Source organism: Lontra canadensis, unplaced genomic scaffold (genome assembly GCF_010015895.1).
Source record: "Lontra canadensis isolate GAN:19392208 unplaced genomic scaffold, GSC_riverotter_1.0 scaffold4, whole genome shotgun sequence".
In the NCBI taxonomy this organism is placed as follows: domain Eukaryota; kingdom Metazoa; phylum Chordata; class Mammalia; order Carnivora; family Mustelidae; genus Lontra; species Lontra canadensis.
In genome coordinates, this window is record NW_022630998.1 from 30,965,073 (window position 1) to 30,988,899 (window position 23,827).

A 23,827-nucleotide genomic window follows, 5' to 3' on the forward strand; every position below is an offset into this window, starting at 1 on the left:
CACTTCCTGATTTAAAAATACATTGCAAAGCTACAGTAATTTAAACATAGTATTGTCAGGGGCACCTGGGTGGCTCAGACGGTTAAGGCTGTGCCTTCGGCTCAGGTCATGACCTCAGCACCCTGGGGTCAAGCCCCGCATTGGGCTCTCTGCTCAGTGGGGAGACTGCTTCCCCCTCTCTCTCTGTCTGCCTTTCTGCCTACTTGTGATCTCTGTCAAATAAATAAATAAAATCTTTTAAAAAAATAAAAAATAAAATAAATAAACATAGTATTGCCATTAAAAACTGATGTACAGGGGCACCCGGTGACTCGGTTTGTTAAGCATCTGCTTTCAGCTGAGGTCATGATCCCAGAGTCCTCAGATAGAGCCCTGCATCAGGCTCCCTGATCAGTGAGGAGCCTGCTTTTCCCTCTACCGCTCCCTGCTGTTCTCCCTGCTTGTGTGTGCGTGCACGCTCTCTCTCCTTCCATCTAGTAAATAAATAAATAAAATATTTTTTAAAAATGACATACAGGCGGACGCCTGGGTGGCTCAGTCAGTTAAGCTGCTGCCTTCGGCTCGGGCCTTGATCCCAGGGTCCTGGGATTGAGTCTTGCATTGGGCTCCTTGCTCGGCAGGGAGCCTACTTCTCTCTGCCTCTGCCTGCCATTCTGCATGCTTGTGTGCTCGCTCTCTCTCTCTCTCTCTGACAAATAAATAAATAAATAAATAAAATCTTAAAAAAAAAAAAAAGACATACAGATCAACAGAACACAGTACAGGCACCTAGAAATAAATTTACACATATACAGCTAACTGCTCTTCAGCAAGGTTGCCAAGAACACACAATGGGAAAAAGACAGTCTTTTCAACAAATGGTGCTGAGAAAACTAGATGTCCACAAGGAAAAAATGAAATTGGAGACTTATTTCACACCAGACAAAAAAATCAACTCAAAATAGATTAAAGACTTAAAACCTAGAAGAAAGCAAAGGGAGGGGCGCCTGGGTGGCTTAAGCATCTGCCTTCCACTCATGTCATGTTCATAGGGCCCTGGGATGGACCCCCACAGTTGGGGGGGGGGTCCTTGCTCAGTGGGGAGCCTGCTTCTCGCTCTCCTTCTGCAGCTTCTCCTACTTGTGCACTCACACTCAATCACTCTCTCTCTCTCTTTCTGTCAAATAAATAAATAAACTCTTTAAAAAGAAAAAAAGAAGAAGAAAGCATAGGGAAAAGTTTCATGACACTGTTCTTGGCAATGGTTTCATGGATATGACACCAAAGCACAGACAATAAAAGCAAAAATAATGGAACTACATCAGACTAAAAAGTTTCTGTAGAGCAAAGGAAACAATCAATAGTAAAAGGCAATCCACAGAATAAGAGAAAGTATTTGGAAAACATACATCTAACAAATCTTTAATTTCCAAAATATGTAAGGTACTCTTACAACTCAGTAGCAGACAGAACACAAATTACTTAAGTTAAAAATGAGCTAAAGATTTGAAAAGACATTTCTCCAAAGACGACACACACATGACCAACATATATATAAAAGGGTGCTCAGGGGCACCTGGGTGGCTCAGTCATTAAGCATCTGCCTTTGACTCAGGTCATGATCCCAGTGTCCTGGGATCGAGCCCCACATTGGGCTCCCTGCTTGATGGGAAGCCTGCTTTTCCCCCTCCCACTCCCCCTGCTTGTGCTCCCTCTCTCGCTGTGTCTCTCTGTCAAATAAATAAGTAAAATCTTTAAGAAAAAAAAGGGGGGATGCTCGATGTCACTCATCACCACAGCAATGTGAATCAAAACCATAAAGAGGTAACACCTAACACCTGTCAAGATGGCTATTATTAAAAAAAGAAAAAGAAGAGGAAGATGAAGACGAAGAAGAGGAGAAGGTAAGAAAGAAAGAAGGTAAGAAAGAACAAATGAACAGACAAGTGTTGGCAAAGATGTAAAGAAACTGGAATCCTTGTACACTGTTGGTAGGAATACAAAATAGTACAGTTGCTGTGGAAAACAATATGGAGATGCCTCAAAATATTAAAAATAGAGCTACCATATGATCCAGCAATTGCATGTATGGGTATTTACCCAAAATACTTGGAATCAAGATTTCAAAGAAGTATTAGTGCACTACAGCACTGATATTCACAACAGCCAAGATGTAAAAACAACCCAAGTGTCTGTAGATGGATGAATGGATAAAGAATATATGGTATATACACACGAAGGAATATTAGTCAGCCTTTAAAAAAAAAAAGGAAATTCTGCAATATGTGACAACATGGATGAACCCTGAGGACATTATTATTATTGAAATAAGCCAGTCACAAATGCCACATGATTCCATTTATATGAGGCATCTAGAATAGGCATAGCATAGAATCAAAGAGAGAAATGGTGGTTACCAGGGGTTGGGCAGCAGGGGAGGGAGGAGAAAATAGGAAGTTACCAATTAATGGGCATAAAGTTTCAGTTAGGCAAAACTAATAAATTCTAGAGATCAGCTGTACAAGAGCACACCTATGGTTAACAGTGCAGTATTATACACTTAAAAATTTGTTAAGAGGGTGGATCTCATGTTAAGTGTTCTTAACACAATAAAATAAAATTTTAAATAAATAAATATAATAGAGGAAAGCCTTTTCTTTCTTCAATGCCTAGCTAAATAAAGACTATCTATTGTTATTCCCTCCTTGCCAGCCTTCACTCTCACTCCCCTGCCACCTAAAATGTATGCAAAAACACAAACCAAACAACAAAATCCCAAAGAGTTATTTGACTTTAAAATATTCAATTAGGGGCGCCTGGGTGGCTCAGTGGGTTAGGCCTCTGCCTTCAACTCAGGTCATGATCTCAGGGTCCTGGGATCAAGGCCCGCATCAGGCTTTCTGCTTAGCAGGGAGCCTGCTTCCCTTTCTCTGCCTGCCTCTCTGCCCACTTGTGATCTCTCTCTCTGTCAAATAAATAAACAAAATCTTTAAAAATAAAATTAAATTTAAAATACAATTAAAGGGACATCTGGGTGGTTCAGTTGGTTAAGTGGCTGCCTTCGGCTCAGGTCATGATCCCAGCATCCTGGGATCAAGTCCCACATCAGGCTCCTTGCTCGGCAGGGAGCCTGCTTCTCCCTCTGCCTCTGCCTGCCATTCTGTCTGCCTGTGCTCACTCTCTCTTTCTCTCTCTGACAAATAAATAAATAAAATCTTTTTGAAAAATACAATTAAAATGCCACAATAAAGAAAATTCTCTAAAACAAAAGCATTAGCATTTTTGGCACTTAAGAACCTTGATCTCTTTAATGGCAAAGTACTGGTAGCTGAAAGGGGCTATCTGTAAGTGGCATTTCAGAGCTGATTGATTATAGGAAGTCTGGGGACTTTACCCTAAGGACATACTCCCCTTCCTTACTATCTACTTTGCACACACAGCATCTTCTAACATAGCTCTAAGGAACCCTACAGAAAATGAGAAGAGAAGATGAAAGCACAATGACTAGGAATTGGGGAGGGGGTGGAAATGGAGATGGAGAAATAACGAAGGAAGATGCTAAGAAATATTATAAAATAGAAAAGGTCACCACTATCAAGGCGGCCTTTCCATGCCTATCTTATTCCTACTTCCCATCATATTTCCTTTTCTTCTCTGTTCTTTCATTTTACTTCCACTTCTCATGTCTGTTGCCTTTCTGCCTTTTTCGTGATTATGTGGAATTTCAGGTAGCAAGACAGGTTTGGAATGGAGGAGTTTAGTCTTGGGTAGGTTTGCCAAATAAAATATAAGACACCCAGTAACATCTGAATTTCAAAAAAGCAAAAATTTCAATAATAAGTATGTTTCACGCAATATTTAGACACATTATACTAAAAAAAATCATTTGTTGCTTATCCGAAATTAAATTTAACTGGACATCTTATATTTTTATTTGCTAAATCTGGCAATCCCAGTCTTAGAGCTTTGTGCTACTCAAATTTTAACATGCATACACATCACAGGAGATTTTGTTAAAATGCAAATTCTGATCCAGTAGGTCTGGAGCAGGGCGAGAGCTTCTTTGTTTCTCGCAAGCTTTCACATGACAGCTGCAGCTGCTGGCCTGCCGACTGTTCTGTGAGTAGCAAGGATTTAGAATCTCACTGTTCACCAGAAAGATAATGACAGCCACATATGTAATTTAAAATTTTTCTAGTAGCCACCACACTGAGAGAAGTTCAAGTCAACAGGTGAAATTAGTTTTACTATTTTTTCTTTAACCTGACATCCTTAAATATTATTTCAAACATAATTACTAACGAGATATTCTACCTTCTTTTTCGGCTCTAAGTCTGAAATTTGGTATATAATTTACACTTACACACATCTCACGTCGATCTAACCAAAATTTCAAAGTGGTCAGTAACCACCTGTGGCTAGGGGTCATTGTACCGGACGGTGCATATATAAAACAAATCTTCCAGCCGCCAGAGCAGTACCTCATGGTGTCCCATGGCAGCAGCAGCAGCACTGCCTGACCCGTTGCTCCCCAAATTTCTGGTCGGGGAAGGTAGGAAGCCAAGCCCATGAAGATACTGCACTGTGATAATTATGATACTGTTAAGACTCAGAAGCCAGAGTGGAAGCTCCTCAGAGCTTACCATGTGACAATCCTTCCATGGACATATGCCTCAGTTATATTTTCAGGCATACAAATGGATACAAGATTTTTAATTTTAAATAATTTTCATTTTAATATATTTTATGACTCAATAATCCTAAAATTTCAACATAGCAATCTTTCTGTTGTTGACATTTTCTTCCACTTGGTTAAGAATATTTAAGGTAAAATAATTAGTAGCTAGTAGGTTTCACACATGTATTTTAAAATAGAAGTCACACTTAAGATGTGGTTGTCAGAGAATAGCTCATCTTGTGACTTTAGAGGAGAAAAACAGTGACAAAAATGTTAATGCGATAACTTGCAGGCTGCAAAGCGCTAGGATATCACCTGCCTGGCACTACACCTCCCTGCTTAGATGGCAGAAGAGTCCCTGTCCAGAACTGTGACGGGTCTGACATTTTACCTAACTGATAAGCTAACGAGGTAGCTGCCAGTTCCAAGGATGTTGGCAGAAGACACAAGACTTCAGGGTCAGAGACAAAGAACTTTATTCCTCACCACAGAAGCAAGCAGTATGAGCAACAGTATATTGTGTCAATTTCCCATGCTCACAGAGCAATCCCACTGGACTGACATGGATGCTTGTACACACAGTGGATTTCATTTCAGGAGAAACCTTGAGTTTCCAAGGCTATAAGTAAACCTGCCCTATGTAAGAGAAAGACACTATTTCTACCTTTCAAGGCCATTCACTATACATATATCCTAAAGATATTCCAAAACAAAAAGGTTAGTGACTCACGCATAAGATAGGCAGAAAATTCGAGGGGTGTGGAAAATATCCCAATAGTTTTCTTGAGAGAACAGGAGATTGTCCATCCATGCTGCCTTCTTTTCAACTGAAAATACCTTGTGTTTGCTTCATGTTTTGATTTACGATATATTACTGTTACCTGAAAATTTGACTATCACAGATCTATCTTCCCAATATCATATGTGACCATATAGAATTGTAATATCGTAAGGAAAAAAAATGGCTCTAACTTAATTATAATATTTGCCTGAAGGAATAACTAGCATTTGCCAGACTACAGTCTCTAATCATCTAAATGCTCTCAGACCCAAAGTTACTCTAGTCAAATGTTCATATCAATCACAATGGTCTTCGCGCACGGAGTCAAAATCCAAATCCATCCACCTCCTTCAAAGCCCTGCATGATCTGGCCCTTGCTGGTTTCTGTTACTTCATTTTATGTCAACCCTTCCCCATACCATGTTCCAGTACACTGGCTTGGATTTTGCTCAACACCCTCCAAATGCTAACTTTTTTGCACCTCAGTAACTACATATATTGTTCCATCTGTAGAGATCGCCTCATACTCTCCTAACCCTCCTTGCATTCTGTTCACCCTCATCATAACATAGATCACCTTTGTATGGGACATTTATTTTCTTGTTACCTATTTACAGTGTGTTTCTTCACTGGAAGGTCTGCTCCAAGGCAGCAGGGACTGCATCTAACTAGTGGTACACCTAGAGCCTTAGGTTCTGCTGGTCCTAGATGATGCTCAATAAAGTGTATAGGATAATGAATAAGCCTGTGAAAATTCTCACTTCATCTCACATGGTTGTGACTCCCAGGACTAAATATTTAGGACTAGAAAATCAACTAATACAGGTATTTCATCAAATTCCATATCTTGAAAACACAAATATACAAAATCCAAGTTACATCAGTTCATTAGCAAAATACCAGACTATGTACTTCTGGGTGTGTGACTCTGTTAATGCATGTCAACTTGACTGGGACACAAGGTGCCCAAGTATTTGGTTAAACACTATTCTGGCTGTGTCTCTGATTGTGTTCCTAAGTGAGATTAATATTTGTATCAGTAGACTGAATAAAACAGATCACCTTCCCTAATATGAGTGGGCCTCATCCAATCCTCTAAAGGTCTGAAAAGAATAAAAAAGTGCAGTAAGAGAGACTTCTCTTTCTCTACCTGTCTTGGAGCAGGGAAGCCTTCTCTGGCCTTCAGACACACTAAGACTGGAACTATACCATTGGCTCTCCTGGGTCTCCAGCTTGGTGACAACAGATACTAGAATTTCTCAGCCTCCATAACTGCAGAAGTCAATTTCTGTAATAAATCATATATAGGATTAATTAACATTAATTTCATACATCCATACATGAAAAATATATATATATATATATTTGGTTTTCTCTGGAGAATCCAGACTAATACAGATGCTTTATTAAGTTCAGAGCCTAATTGCTGCCATGATTTCTACTAATTTTCATCAAATCAACTTCTGAGTTGATTAGAATCGGGTTAGTAAATGAAATACTTATAAGTGCTTTTGATTTAAATGTTAATTTTTCTTACTTTAGATGCCCCTTTGGCTTTTTAGAACACAAATAATATACCAAATTAGTGGCATATATTTATGTTCTTGGTTCTCAAGCTAAGCTGAGATAAGAGTCCTACTCTTTCATAAATTGGTCCATTAGACAAATATTCATTGCCATATGCTACATGCCAGGAATACAAGATGGAAAAGACCCACTCCTCCCCCCGTGAGGCTCCTAGCCTCATGGTGTACAGAAATGTGAGCATAAACGGCCAGTGTAAACATCTTAGGGATGTTTCACATAGCAATCCTGTGACCTCCACTGATTCGGGTCACCCCTCTACTCCAAGCAATGGCTGAAAGGTAGAGGGAGGCAGGTACATAATAAAGAGACAAGAGATGGGCACCTGGGTGGCTCAGTGGGTTAAGCCTCTGCCTTCAGCTCAGGTCATGATCTCAGGGTCCTGGGATCGAGTCCCACATCGGGCTCTCTGCTCTGCGGGGAGCCTGCTTCCTCCTCTCTCTCTCTCTGCTTGCCTCTCTGCCCACTTGTGATCTCTGTCAAATAAATAAAATCTTTAAAAAAAAATTAAAAAAGAGACAAGAGATGAGACATGACTAACTCTGTGGAAGAGTATGGAGCTCTTTTCCAATTCCTGATTCTACTCTCTCATGAGGTCAGTATGTATCTCTTGCGGCTGAAGTCTGTCACTTATCCCAGTGTCCTTCCAGTAACTTGGCTTTTGTTCTTAAAACAGCCTGAAATGGGTTTCTGTTAGTTAGAGTGCAAAAGAAAGTTTATTAGAAGGGTTTGCTAAGTACCAAATTTAGTGTGATAATTAGAGGCATGGATTAGAAAGGAGGGTTTAAGTATTAGGGAAAACCTAACAGATCTGGGTCCTAAGGAAGAAAAGGCCTCCAACAATCTCAAAAATGCTCACTAGGAACATGCAGGTCCCACATTCCCCACCTCAAGAGAGACTGAGTTTTAACTCACTGAAGTAAAACTCATATTGAGGATATGTACTATTTTGATGCTGCCCTACAGATCAGGCCATCATTTATAGTAAGTGCAAAATTGATTCTTTGGACAAAAATTAATCAGCACACTTAGTTTCAAATACAGCACTGTATGTAGCTACTGGCTACAAATCCAAGATGTTGTCTGCTAAATAGTTAAAGTTAAGTTTGGAAATTTTAACTTAAAACCTGTCTAAGTGGGGCGCCTGGGTGGCTCAGTGGGTTAAAGCCTCTGCCTTCGGCTCAGGTCATGGTCTCAGGGTCCTGGGATTGAGCCCTGCATCGGGCTCTCTGCTCGGCAGGGAGCCTGCTTCCTTCCTCTCTGCCTGCCTCTCTGCCTACTTGTGATCTCTGTCTGTCAAATAAATAAATAAAATCTTAAAAAAAAAAAACTGAGTAAATTTTAATATCATTGGAAATTTTAACTTAAAAAAACCTGTCCAAGTAAATTTTAAACACTGGTTGGCAGATGCACATTCCATACTATGAAAAATGATACTCAGAGCAGGGTTCTGGTTTTAAAATGGTTATGTTCTAAGATCCTCAACTTGCAGACATGCTGAGTCCACAGACATGCTGAGTCTACCACTACACATGGAGCAAGTTCCTATTTAAAAAAAACGTAAAGGCTGGCTGAATGATGATTACACATCAGGCAAATTAGAAGAAAATCAAATCAAAGTGTGTAGTAGAGGCCGGGACACCACCCCAGGTGTGGCAACCCACAACTGTGGGGAACTCAAACCCAGAGCTTCTTCCTGAGCACTGGAGAGTTTGAATTCCACATTGGACACCTTAACCTTTAAGACATGTACTTGAGAGATGAGCTCCCAAAACATCCAATTTTGAAAACCAGCGGGGTTCATGTTCAAAACCCACAAGACAGTAGTGATCTAAGAAATGCCCCTAGAAGGGCTCTTTCTCTCAGATCACTATCCTAGGACCCAGCTCAGAGGCAGCTGATCACAGCCAGACTTATAGTAAGGGAAGCTCACCTGTTTATATTAAAACCTTGACCTAAGGAGCAGGCATCTAATTTACATCTATGTATGTTTCTATATATTTGTTGTTGGAATGTGATTAACTATGATGAATAAATGGATAAAGAAATTATATTTATATGGAATATTATACATAATGGAATATTATTTGGCCATAAAAAAGAATGAAATCTTTCAATTTGCATCAACAGGGATGGACCTCAAGGGCATTAAGCAAAGTGAAATATATAAGAGAAAGACAAATACCATATAATCTCTCTTATATATGGAATGTAAAAAACAAAACAAAACAACCAAGCTCATAGATACAGAGAACAGACTGGTGGTTACCAGGGGCACAGGATAGCGGAGGATGGGAAAAATGGGTAAACTGGGTTTTTCTGTTTTTGTTTTTTTGAGTTTAAATAAATTGAATAAACATTTCTTTAAAAATGAAAAATGAGGGTACCTGGGTGGCTCAGTCAGTTAAGTAGCTGCCTGCGGCTCAGGTCATGATCCCAGGGTCCTGGGATCGAGTTCCGCATCAGCCTCCCCTCTCAGCGGAGAGCCTGCTTCTCCTTCTCCCTCTGCCTGCTGCTCTACCTACTTGTGCTCTCTCTCTCTGTCAAATAAATAAATAAGTAAATAAAATCTAAAAAAAAAAAAAAAAGAAAGAAAGAAAAATGACCATATCTATTAAGTGGTTACAGATTCATTTGGGTTATCTTAATAATCAGTAATGACCGCTAGGACCAATAGTGAAATCAGTGGAAAAATTACTCCTGTCCTTTTTGTACCTATATAAACCCAGAACCCCTCATGTCTTTTCTTCCTCTCTTCCTCTAGTTCCTCACTCCTTTTCTCTTCTTATTTTTTCTTTTAAGGCAGGGAAATCCTATTTCACCCTGTTTAAAGTCCTTTAAGCAATAATGTTTTTGTGATATAAAAATGCATTTACTTTTATAGGATTTTTAATATTTATATTACAATAACTTACATATTCTCACATTTAAATAATCTAGAAATAGTCTTAGTGAAATTTCATTTTATCATGGAATGCAAAAGCTGAAAGACTGACCCTTGGCCACTCCTCATCACTGAAGATCAGCTCATTCTCAGTGAACTCACAGAGAACACTGACCTGGCCCATATACCAGGTTCTTTAAACCTCTCCAGGGAATGAGATTTTAAACCTAATATTCCATTGAGTGAAAGAAATTATCTTTCTTTTCCTAGTGAGAAAAATTATCATTTCTTATCATTTATTACAACTCAAAGATCCCTGAAGAAATAAAAGCCTATTTTCTTTTGTTTGGTTCTCAGCCAAGTTAGAGAATACCTGGAGAATAACTTTCAATACGCACATTAAAATGATAACTTCCTTCCAGGAACTTCACAAAGAGCATCAAAGAACAGTGTTGTCAATTCCCCCTAGATCCTACACAGAGGTTTAATTATAATAACAAGATTTTAAAGACCTGGCCTGAATATTGTTAAGTTTATATGGTAATACACACATATTTCTTTAGTTCCACCTTGGAACAGATATGAGAAGAAATATTCATTCTACCAAAAGTAGCTAGAATGAGAGGATAAGAAATCTCATTCATTTTTGATAAGGGAAAAATTGTGTTTAATAATTTAATCAGGTAAAATGAAGCACTCAACATTCATCACTAGTAGTTTTACAGAGCATGTAATCATCGGTCTTATTCTTACTGCTGCTTCTTTCTCACTTAAAGCTGTTATTTTAACTTGTCACATTTCCATAGCAACTAATACCTCAATTTTTATAGTTAAAACAGTTGGAGTAATTTCTAACTATTCTAAATGCTCCAATATAAATTGTCAACATTGTTAAAACCCTTGGCTGCTCTCGCCCAAAAGCTAACTTCTCTCTCATACAGTACAAAGAATCCGCATCATCTGTGACCTAAATCTCATTGACTGATCTAATTTATGAAGACCTTTCTTTTTTCTTCGGGGGGGTGGGGGGACTCTGAGATAAGTCAAACAATAATATCTCTCAGCCCCATCTGAGTGCTAAATCAACTGAGAAATAAAACAAGGGGTAAGACAAGTGGCAACCAAAACACCCCCCTCTTTACTGTGAAAGGCCAAGAAGGCAGACAAAGCTTAGCACAGGAACAAAATGTATTGTAACCAAACCCCCTCTCGCAAAAGATGGACATGACTGTCATCATGGCAGCATGGGCTCTCAAGAAGGAAGAAAGGCCTACCACAGAAGAAATGGGAAAGGTATACTCTATGGAGAGGCTGGGTCTCCAAAAGGGAAAAAAAGCTGAACATACTTAGACTATTTTTCCTAATTTACCACAGATGTTACCCTTAGCTGGCACAGAATAGGTACCTTGGCAGAGAAATAAGGAGTTATACTAATTTAACTCCTTCTACTCAGAAGGAAATACTAGAAAAGGGAAACGCTTGTTCTCTTATCCCTACTTCCCCAACATTTCAAGAACTACCAAACACAATTCTTTCATAACAAAGTGTCTATCAGTTTCACGTACCTCTAACAACCTACAGATATCGTGTTATAACTTATAATAAGAATAAGGTAATATGAAGAATGTATCCTTTACCTTTCCTGATACTTTGTTGGCTAGAAAATTATTTTCATTAATTTTGTGCCTTATTTACTTAACATTCATTACAATTTTTTCTAAATTCCTTAAAAATCAAGATTTTGCTTTTATAACTAATCTGGAAATGAACAAACATGTTCTGGTTAAGTAAGTTACCTTCTTTAAGTTTCAGTTTCCTCTCTGTAAAACAGCGCTAAAAATAGCACCTACCACACAGGTGTTGTTTTGAAGACTAAAAAAAAATTGGGCATGTGAAGTCCTATGCCTGGCACCGAAATAGCTTTTAAAACCTATTACAGATGGTGGTACTGGTGATGTCAATGATGTTGCTCTTTCCATCACGATCTACATCCAAATTATATTGGGAATTTTATGACATCTCTTCATCTCCGAAGACAGTGCTATTGTGTCAGTCCCCTCTTTGGATAAACCAAGTGTTCTCTTGCCCCTTCATAGTGCCCTTCCAGAGGAGGCACAGTGATATTCTAAAAATGTAGGTCAGATCAGGGCTCCCGGGTGGCTCAGTCACTTAAGCGTGTAACTGTTGATTTTGGTTCAGGTCATGAACTCAAGGTCATGAGCCCTTGCAATGGCTCATTACAAGCCCTGCAATGGGCTCCCAGCTCAGTGGGGAATATGTTTCTTTCCCACTCTCTCCCTGGTCCTTTGCCCTTTCGCCTGCTCCCTGCTGCAGGCTCTGTGCATGTGCTCCCTCTCTAAAATAAATAAATAAATCTTTAAAAAAAAAAAACGTAGATCAGATCTTGTCACTCACTTACTTGAAGCTCTCCAATGGCTAGCTTCTCATCATAGTCAGAATAAAGTGCAAACTCCTCATCCTGGCCTACAAATTGGACTCGAGCTGTCCTGTCCAAGTCTCTAACTTTACCTTCCTCTATTATCTTGTTGACTTACTATCCTTCAGCCACGACAGCCTTCTTTTCCCCCCTCTAATTCCTAAACCCAATTCTTGTTTAGGGCCCTTTTAAGAAATTTAAACTCAAGGTCAAAGAAAATTCCTTCTCTTTTCAGGCTTCAAATTAAGTAATAAATGCTTTATCAGGAAATGAAAAACTCAAAGGTCCAAAAACAAAAATGAGATCTTTTCTCTTTTTTTCCTTTTCTTAGCCAGAGTAATCAAAATCCTTCATTCATAACGCATTCTAACCATTGGTTTTTGCCTTGTTTTTTGTTTTTATAATAATGTAATAATTAAACTCACTACATAAAATAAACCATAACCCAACATCCAACTATGATCCTCACCTCCCCCCACCTCTCATCACTATTATCATCTTGAACACAGGACACAGAAGACCTGAATTGCACTATTAACCACTATGCGCTAATTAACACTTATAAAACATTCTTCCCGATATCAGCAGAAGATATTTTCTTTTCGAGTGTACATGGAACATACATCATGTATGACTATATTCTGGGGTATAAAGCAAACCTCAACAAAATTTTTTTAAAGTAAAAGAAAATATCTGTTATTAGATCATAATGGAATTAAACTAGAAATGAACAACACAAATATTTGGAAAGTCCCCAAATATTTGGAAATTAAGAAACACAATTTTAAATGATCCATTGCTCTAAGGAGTAGTTAGCAAATGTTTTGAATTAAATGAAAATTAGAATATAACAGGGGCACCTGGGTAGCTCAGTTGGTTAAGAATTTGACTTTGCTGAGGTCATGATCTCAGGATCCTAGGATCAGACATGTGCTGGGCTCCCTGCTCAGCAGGGAGTCTGCCTGTCCCTCTCATTCTGCCCCTCCTCTTGCTCCAGCTCCTCTCTCTCTTTCAAATGAATGAATAAAATCTACAAACAAAACAAAACAAAAAAAAAAAAAAAAAAAAAACTAGACTATAACATACCAAAACTCCTGGCGTGCAGTTCAAGCAGTGCTTAGATATTTATACCATTAAATACCCAGAAAAGAACAAAAGTCTCAAGTCAATGACCTAAGCTTTCACTTTGAAAACCTGGAGCAAAAAGAGCAAATTTAAATCCAAAGCAAGCAGAAGAAAGTAAATAATATACAAAAGACCAAAAATCAATAAAACTGAAAACTGAGAAATTGAGAAAATCAGTTAAGGCAAAAGCTGGTTCTTTGAACAGATCAACAAGATTAATAAATTTCTAGCTGACCAAGAAAAAGAGAGGGAAGACACAACTTACCAGTATCAGGAATGGAAGATGAGACATCACTATGAATCTACAGATACTAAAAGGATTATAAAGGAATATTAAAAATAACTTTATGGCCATATATTTGACAACTTAGACAAAATGGACACTTTCCTTGAAAGGTACATGTTACCAAAACTCACTCAGAATAAATAACCTGAATAGTATTACATTTCCTAATGAAACTGAATTCATAGTTAAAAACCTCCCAATAGCATATATAAGCATTCATATATTCACACATAACAGAAAGTCTGAACAATTTTATGAAGCAATTATTAAAACTCAGAAGAGGGGCACCTGGGTGGCTCAGCTGGTTAAGGATCCAACTCTTGATTTGGGCTCAAGTCATGATGTCACGGTTGTGAGATCAAGTCCTGTGTCAGGCTTTGTACCAGGTCTGGAGCCTTCTTAAGATTTTCTCTCTAAGTTAAATTTTAAAATCTTTTAAAAATACCTTCTAAAAAACACTATAGTAGCACAGTTACTCCAAATTCTGTCCCTAAGCAATACAGCTGAGTCCTTCCTTATCCCTTACTATAGGTAATCCAGTAATTCATTTCTCCCTATCCTGTTCAGAAATATCTTCCTTTCCCAAGTTCATGAAGATATTCATCTTTGTTTCTATCAAGAAATTAAAATTTTTGTTGTTGATATGTAGGTCCTCCATCTATCTGGAGTTGATTTTGTTTCTAGCTTGACATGGTGACCCAATTTCCTCTGAGTAACCAGATTTTGCACAGCTCCATCAGTCTTCCCTTTATACACTGATCTGACAATCTAACTCTGTTATTTAAGAATATTCTACATTCATGAATCTCTTGCAGGCCTCTCTGTTCTATTCGTTGGTCAACTGACCTACTTCTGTACTAAAACTATCTTATTTAGCTTCATAGAAATTTCTCCTATCTGGTAGGGCCAGGTCTTCAGAAGTGTTCTGACTATTCCTGGCTCTTTACTCCTCCAGCTTCAGTCTCATGGTTCACTGCAATCCTTCCCTTGCAATCACTCTCAACTCCCTTGCCCTTCCTCCATCACATTGACTTGACTAGATTCTACTGCCAGCTCTGTTAAAATCAACTCTCCACCTACTAAGTCATTATACTGGATGGATCTGAAGAATGCACAAAATCATACTGACTGACGTAACTTTCTAACTACAGTGTCAAATGGGCCCTCAGAACTGTTCAACATTCCTATATGGTCTTGTCAGACTATCCTCCCGCACTTTTAGATTAGGAGGCAAAGGTCATAAATTGAAACCTATTCCCCAGTGATGTTACTAGTAGTTGGAGCCTTTGGGAGATGATTAAATCAGAAGGGTGCAGTTCTCATGAATGGAATTAGGGCCCTTCTAAAAAGACCCCAATATGCTAGCTATATCTCAATAAAACTTGAAAAACAAACAAACGAACAAACAAATAAAAAAGAACCCCCAAAGAGCTGCCTTGGCCCTTCTACTTGAGGTGACAGCAAAGACAGATGTCAAAAAAACAAGAAGCAAGCACTTACCGGATACCAAATCTGCCAGAACCTTGATCTTGGACTTCCCAATCTCCAGAACCACAAGAAATAAATTTCTCTTATTTATATGCCACCCAGTCTACAGTATTTTGTTAGAGTAGCCTGAATGGACTAAAGCACTATCCCTCAGTAAAACAGGGATAATAAAAGTATCTGTCTTTTAGTGTTATTAAGAATTAAATGAGTTAATAAATGTAAGGCAGTATGTGGCATATAATAAGTATTAAATAACACTATTTAAATAGTGTTATTCTAGATCATTTCACACCATATCCTCTCTCTTCCAACATCTTTGCCCTTTCAGATGATGTTGCTGAACTCAAGGGAAGAACAATCAAAAGAGAAGCTCCACATCTCCCCATCAACAAACCTTCCAATTTACTTATAGTTGTACCCCATACTATGCCTTCTCTAGTACTACAGATAAACTGTTATTATTTCTAAAATCAATTCCTCTACTTGGGCACCCCTCTTAAGTCTCCTTAAGCACCTATTTATGCAATTATCCCCTTTTTCTAATGAACTACCCATCTTTTTCTTCTCTACCAGGAACAATCCCCTATAAAAATGTCATAAAATTGGCCATCTTAAACAAACTCATCCTGACTCCACAAACTAAGCCTCCTCCTGACAGAACCTCTTTTCTCTGCAGATTATAGATAATTCCTTTCAAAAGCATGTCTACAGTTGCTGTTTACACTTCCTTCTTTACCATATTCTCTTGGCTCCAATCCAATAAGGCTTTCATCTTTGCCACAGCACAGCCCCACTTGACAAAATCACCAATATCCTCCACATTGCCAAATGCAAGACAATTCTCAGTCCTCATCTTACCCCCTCTTCACACTTGCTCACTTCTATTTCTCCACTTGCTGTTGATTAGAGTACAGCATTGTCTACTTTGTAGACTATTTAGCTTCACTTGCCTCTCTCTTCTGTATCACTAAGTTTTGCCCAGGCTCAGGTCTCCAACCCTTCTCTCTTCTACATATAGTCAGCCCCTAAGTGATCTTACTTAGTTAGGGCTATGGCTATCAGTACTGTCTGTTCACTGATGAACAGATGTATATACCCAACTCCTAAGCTCCATATGTATATACCCAACTACTTACTTCCCCTTCCTACCCGGATGTCTAACAGGATCCCAAACTTAACATACACATTCATAACAGAACTCTAAATTTCCCTTTCTAAAACTGTCCCTCTCCCAGTATATCCCACTCAAAAAATAACACAAGTCACCCAGTTGCTCAGGCTGAAAACGATTACTCCAATCTCCCATCCTACAGTCCTCAGCAAATCCTACTGACTCAACCATTTATCTTATCTACCCACTTTTTTTCCACCTGACAATCTAAGCCATCATTATATCTCAACTGGAGTACTGTAACACCCTCTCAACTGGCCTCACAGATTCATCTCTTATTCTCCTCACAAAAGCCAGAGCGATTCTATAGAAGTACCCTGCTCAAAACTTCCCAATGGCATTCAATCACACAAAGAGTAAACAAAGCCTTTACCATGACGTTCCTTTCCCTGTGCACCTCTCAGACCTCATCTAGTGCCACACTGGTCCTCACTCAGCTCCTCCCTCCCTGATCTTTCAGTTCTGGAAAAGCGCCAGCCCATTCTACTTACTGAGAATCCTTCCTCCTGAAAGCTCTACCCCATATACTTGTCTAACTGGCTCCCTCTCTTTAAGATCTCCGCTCAAACGTAATCTCCACGGAGATGGCTTCTAAAACACCCTATTCCAGATTAGCCATGCCCATCCCCAAGTCGCTGCCACCTAACGAATTTTCTATTCTCTATAACCCTTATCAGTATTTAAAACTTTCCTGATTATCTTTAAATAACACATATTTTTTTTCTGCCGTCTTGCACCTAGAATATAAAAACAGACCTCTTTACTCTCCTTTAACTACTGTGACCCCAGAGCCTTGAACAACGCCTGGCACGAAGAAAACATTTTTTAAAAATAGTTGTATAATGACCCAATTCCCAGAAATCTCTCAAATCTATTTCATTCTACAGGGAAACCTCAGTTTAAAATTTTAAATGAATCGCCCAACTTCGCACAACCACCCGTAAGTGGAAGCTTTGTAAGTTTTAGGCTTGGTCTGTCTCCAATTACTACAACATATCCCCTCAGTAATTTTTTTTTTTCCATTTTACGATTCGGCTCGTAAGGTTTAAGGTTCAGAGGTGTAACTTTCCAAACTACAAGCAGAACTGCACCACTCTACCACACACACGCACTAGTCACCACTCTTCACTCCGACTTAGCGCCACTAAGCCCCGCCCCTGTGGGTTTGCCAAGAGCGCCTGCGCCTGGATCGAATCTCATGCAGAGAGTTCTGGGATTGGTAGTCCACATTCCTTCTGTCTCTAGTATTGACATAAAACGAAATAAACAACAATGCAAGTTAGGTAACACTGAGTTTCACACAAATTAAATAAGACGCAGTCTGGAAAGTGGCGCAAACTCGTCGTTTTCAAACAAGGGGGGGGCAGTTTCGGACCAGGCGCTGCGCAAACAGCTGCATGGGTCCTTGGCTGGGCGGAGCTTGTTCGCAGTGGCTTGTGGCTCCTTCCTGCTCTGCTTCTCTCTTTTGCTGAGGCCCGTGGTGCCGGCAGGATGGGTGAGCTGTTCGGGGTCGGGCTGAGGGGACCACAAGCCGAATTCGGGGGCTCGGAGACGGGAGGGCGGAAAGGAACAGAGCGGTGAGGAGGCTGCCCCCGGGAGACCCGATGGGGAAGGTCAGGGAAGCGCCCCTGTCGCAGGCACATGGCCGGGTGCGGAAGGGGCCCGTGCGGCGTAGAGGCCGCGGAGTTCGCCTTATCAGGGAGGTTGGGTGGCAGTGCTGACCGGGAGCGTTAATGAGGAGGCTCCTTCTTTTGGGAGAATGCACCCAGTGGTTCGCTTGTGTCAACGTCTCCTTTGGTTTGAGGGAAACTTGGAGGTTTGGGCCATGCGCTAAGGAGTGAAGAGCGAGCCTATCGGCTTGTAGTTCGGTGAGGCTAGGGTCTTAGAAGATGTAAAATAAGTCTGGGGTGTTTTTCGGAGGCACTAAGGAATTTTGACTTTCAGGCAAGTGTCGCGGTCTCCGTACTGCCAGGAAGCTCCGCAGCCACCGACGAGATCAGAAGTGGCATGATAAACAGTACAAGAAAGCCCATTTGGGCACAGCCCTGAAGGCCAACCCTTTTGGAGGCGCTTCCCATGCAAAAGGAATTGTGCTGGAAAAAGTGTAAGTGGAAGGCCACCGTTTGTTCTTCGAGGTTGATTTTACTATGGTAACTCAAAACACATTGGAAGAAGCGGTGATGTAAATTCTAGGTCTTTCTGTAGCAGTGTCTGAAAGGTGGTAACATGAGGGTTTGGGGGTTAGGTAACTAGGGTTTTTAATCTCTTAATGTGAGTTTGTAATGAATTTGGGGTTGCATTGAGGGCGGGAAAAATGACCGTAATGGATAAGGGACGTTATGAGCCTGAAAATGTGTGGGAACTGTTCTAAGCGATTGGCACCGTCAACCGTTTAACCTTTGAAATCAATTGCATCTTTCTACTTGGGAAAACTAAGAAGTTTCTTGCCCAAGGTTAGACATGTTTAAGGCTCCAGTCAGCAGTCAGGATTTGAATCCAAGCTTTCTAGCTCCATTTCTTGATACATATTTTCTTACAGCTGGTAAAGGGGCCAGGTGTTCTCCCTGTTGTGGCAGACTGAGGAAAAGCTTGGTTGATAACACGAGTTTGCCAATTTAGGATTAGACTGAAAAGGCTGAAACGGTATAATGTCTAATAAATTGTTCATGCTAACTAAAAGGTATCCCTTCTCAGGAACGCGGCTCACATGTTGTGCTTTTTGTGTTTTAGAGGGGTTGAAGCCAAGCAGCCAAATTCTGCCATCAGGAAGTGTGTCAGGGTCCAGCTGATCAAGAATGGCAAGAAAATCACAGCCTTTGTACCCAATGATGGTTGTTTGAATTTTATTGAGGTAAGTGTCTCTTGTTTCTGTTCCTGTGATGGTTTTTCCTAGTTTTTTATACAATGAACGGATATTTTTAGTGATTGCCAGTGACAGCAAAAGTAAATTGTTGATTTTATTCCAGGAAAATGATGAAGTTCTGGTTGCTGGATTTGGTCGCAAAGGTCATGCTGTCGGTGACATTCCTGGAGTTCGCTTTAAGGTTGTCAAAGTAGCCAATGTCTCTCTTTTGGCCTTGTACAAAGGCAAGAAGGAAAGACCAAGGTCATAAATTTTGATTGTAAAAACGTGATAATAAATTTTCATAAGCCACAAGTATGTTTTGTGTCTTATTTTCCTTACTGCAGAGATGCAGTATATGCCTTGACATTTTAGGAGATTGGGAATATCATGAATTCAGAATTCTCTAGAGTAAATGGGATTCATAGTTATTCTCTCTATGAAATAAAGAAAATGGTAAGTAATCTGGAATAAATGCAGGATAGTAGGCTTTAAATAAACTCACTGCACTTAAAGCAGGAATCATGTTGGGAAACCATGGTAACATACATCCTGGGATCAATTTCCCTGGGGACCCAGTATGACAGATACCACCCTCAAGTTGCTTCTGCTTTGGTATTTGAGTAAAGGTTCACGATCCATGTTCCAGTTCTGTGTTTATGACAGCAAGAAAGGCACTGGATGATTGAGCAGATAGGAGTTAATAGAAGTGTATAACCTGGCAAATTAAGACCCAGGAGAAAAACTTGTTTAGGAGGAAGGGTGTTAAGCTATAGAAAGATTACCTAAATGCTCTTTATCCTGACTTCATTAACTGATAAGTTTTGACCTTGAGGTTTATTTCAAGGCACAAAGTATCTATAATTAGAAACAGTGGAGAAGGGTTGTAGCTTGATAATTGTTGGAAGGTGGGTGTTAGGTACATGGGGTTTGTTCATAAATTATTTTTATTTTTTTTTCCCAGTAGTTAACATACAGTGTTACATTAGTTTGAGGTGTGCAACATAGTGGTTCAACAATTCCATATATCACCTTTTGCTCATGACAAGTGGACTCCTTAATTTCCACTTTATCCTTCCCCTGTCCATCTCCCCTTTGGTAGCCATCAGTTTGTTCTCTAAAGTTAAGAATCTTATTTGGGGGGCACCTGGGTGGTTCAGCGGGTTAAAGCCTCTGCCTTCAGCTCAGGTTATGATCCCAGGGTTCTGGGATCGAGCCCCACATCCGCTCTCTGCTCAGCGGAGAGCCTGCTTCCTCCTCTCTCTCTGCCTGCTTCTCTGCCTACTTGTGATCTCTGTCTGTCAAATAAATAAAATCTTTAAAAAACAAAAAGAATCTTATTTGGTATTGTCCGTAAATTGTTTCAAAATTTCCATAGGAGAAAAATGGTAAAATCTCATGTCCAAAATTTAGTGTCTTGAAAGTGATCAAAGGAACTGCTATTGGCAGCATTAAGGTGAGTTACTTTCTCTTTGATCAAAGCCTAGTGTTAGGTTATGTTTAGGATCTTGGAAAATGGAAATTTTTTGGCTTTCCATATCCCATAAGGTCAAGACCATGATCCTTTCCACAGCCCAGGAGATAATGTGTGTTCTATCTGGTACCTGGTCCAGCAATATTCTCCCCTTGCTCAAACTTGGATTCCCTGTGCAGTTTTAGGAGGTATCTCATGTCACTTGCTGCTTCCATCTCAGACTTCACTGATCCCCAAACATGACACACTTGTGCTTATGCTTCCCACAAATGATTATTGTGATTTGTCTTTCCACAAGGATGGAGAGTGGCTGTTTTTTTTTAACTGAAACACTAAAGTTTGACATAAAACATTGTATATATAAATTTAAGAAGTACATGTTAATTTGATACATTTATATGTGGTAATAAGATGGGCTGTTTCTGGTTTCTATTCCAGGGCTTACTAGTGTATGTAGTTGCACAGATACTGGTTAAGTCACTCTCAAAGGCTGACCAGACGCTTCTGGGTGGACATAACTGACCCAACACAGTAGATCTCTGGGTCTCGCACCACCCCCCAGGCCTGAACTGCAAGAAACCCCCAAGGGCCACAAGAGTCCATACTGGGCATCAGCACTGGGTCAGCTGCAGTGCGGAGAGCTAGGAGGTGCTGCCTGGCCATCCAGTGTGGAGAAGGCTTGGACAGGGCTAAAAGATGGGGTGGAACCGACACCCAACCCACCCCTCTCCAGTATGTCCTGTTTCCAGCTCTGCTGAAACCTCAGCCAAACCTGTAGAGAACAACACACCTAGGAATTAAGACATCCTGTGACAGTGGTTTGCACTTGTCTGCTGGGTGCACCCTGGATGTTTGTCCATTAGTTAAGTGACTGACAGACTGACACAAATCTACCTGCGACTGTTCTAACCCCAATGTTTTTAAGATTTTATTCGTTTGTCAGAGAGCAAGCACAAGCAGGCAGAGGGCTAAGCAGGCTCCCTGCTGAGCAGGGAGCCAGATGTGGGGCTTGATTCCATGACCCTGGGATCATAACTTGAGCCAAAGGCAGACGCTTAACCCGACTCAGCCACCCAGGTGTCCCTAACCCCAGTTTTTGAAACAAATCTGCCTTCTCATGGCTCATTCTGTCTCCTGTGTATTCCTCTCACCCATCCCCCACCACCTTTATGACAGATGTTGTCCCTTAGTTCCAGCATGAAGTGTGTGCCCAGTCCTAAGCTGTGCCTGACTACACATGGAGGCTGTAGGGTCAGAGAAAATAGACACCCAGATGCAAAATTTAAACAAAATCCCAGCAGATTTTTTTTCCCCCTATAGAAATAGAAAAACTGGGGTACCTGAGTAGTGTCCTGGGATCAGGCCCCATGTCCTCTGGCTCCCTGCTCAGCAGGGAGTCTGCTGCTCCCTCTCCCTCTAACCCTCTTCCCTGCTCATGTGCTCTCTCGCTCTCAAAAACTTTAAGAAAAAAAGAAATAGAAAAGCTAATTGTAAAATTTATATGGAAAGGCAAAGGAACTAGAATAGTTAATACTGAAAATGAATAAAGGGTGGAGGAATCACAAAACTTGGTTTTAAGACTTAATTTGTAGCTACAGTAATCAGGAGGGTGTGGTATTGAAGGGGGGCAGACACAGATCAATAAAATAGAATCCATAAATAGACTTTCCAGGTAAGACCAAGACCAAGTGATTTTTGACAGATAAAAAAGCAATTCAATGGAGGAAACATAGTTTTTACAATAAACAGTACCGGCTTTCATTTGCAAAAAAAGAACGGACCTCAACCTAAATCTCACATCTTAAACAGAAATTAATTCAAAATGGATCATAGTATCTGAATAAAATGTAAAGCTGTAAAACTTGTAGAAGAAAACAGAGTATCTTCATGACTTTCAGTTAGGTGAAGAGCTTTTAGGCAATACATCAAAAGTACCTTCCACAAAAAAAAAAAAGATACACTGGACTTTTTAAAAATTTTACTCTGAAAGATCTTATTAAGAGGATGAAAATACAAACCACAGACTAGACAAAAATATTTGCAAGTCACATATCCAACAACAGACTTGTACCAAAAGTACATAAAGAACTTTCTAATCTCTAAGGAAACAAATGATCCTCTTCCAAAATACATGACTTTCCTTCTTTCACTCTAGGAAGATGTATGGTGGTGGGATTTAGTGGTCATAATGGCCATGCTGTGGATAACACTCCTGGAGTCTGGTTCAAGGTTGTCCAAGTAGCTAACATTTCTTTATTGGCTTAGCACAGTCAAGAAAAGAGACCAAGATCGTAAATTACCATATCACTATAAAATTTTCACTAACAGTGGCTTGTATAATCTTTATTTTAGCCTATAAAATCTGTTTAAATGGATCATTCAAGTATTCGCTCACATTTCTTAAGACATTATATTTGGGGGATTGTCTTGGCAGGTTGTACTGAGCATTCTTAGTTTCTAGCACAATTCCAGCCATATTATTTGGTAAACTGAAGTTATTATGTTTGTTAGTATGTGAGGAATATAAGTGGGTTTTAAACCTTATTATCATGAAAACGTGACCACAGGGGTTCTAGACCAAAGCATTAAAACATTAAATTTTGTGAGCATAAAATGTCCCATAGGAGAAAGTCATCATTAGAATGTCACATTTGAAGGGAGCCCTGAGCCACAGATAAGTAATGTTCCCAAATTTGTACATGCACAGTCGTCCTCTCATTGAGGTTGTCACTCAAGCCTTTAATATATGGTGTGTATCTTCAAAAAAGAGGGGCCCCTCACACCCAGCATCTTGGACCTTTAGTCAGACATAATGAGCACCATCAAGATCCCTTCCTTTAACACATTCTGCTTCCCAGACAACCTGAAGCTTTCAAACAGCAATTCAAGTGCCAAGGAGAGTTGCTCTCCCAGGAGGGAGAGGAGGAAATCATGGCCTCAGATCACCCCTTCACAGCTTACAGAGAAGTACTTAACCAGTGACCTGCTTGATTACTTGTGGTAATAAGTTATTGACATGAATTCTCTTCTTTAATCTACTCACAATGAGTTGTTTTTGCTTCTTTTTTTTTTTTAAGTCTAGCTTTCTAAAATCTCTT

General features: G+C 39.8%; 1 protein-coding gene across 1 annotated transcript; it reads left to right on the forward strand.

The window, feature by feature from the left end:
- Positions 1 to 17,822: 17,822 nt before the first annotated feature.
- Positions 17,823 to 19,567, forward strand: RPS23 (ribosomal protein S23). Its single transcript, XM_032847265.1, has 4 exons — positions 17,823 to 17,908; positions 18,358 to 18,517; positions 19,144 to 19,264; positions 19,380 to 19,567. Exons 1-4 carry the CDS (start codon positions 17,905 to 17,907, stop codon positions 19,524 to 19,526), a joined length of 432 nt encoding a protein of 143 aa, XP_032703156.1. The 5' UTR covers positions 17,823 to 17,904; the 3' UTR covers positions 19,527 to 19,567.
- The last annotated feature ends 4,260 nt before the right edge of the window (positions 19,568 to 23,827 follow it).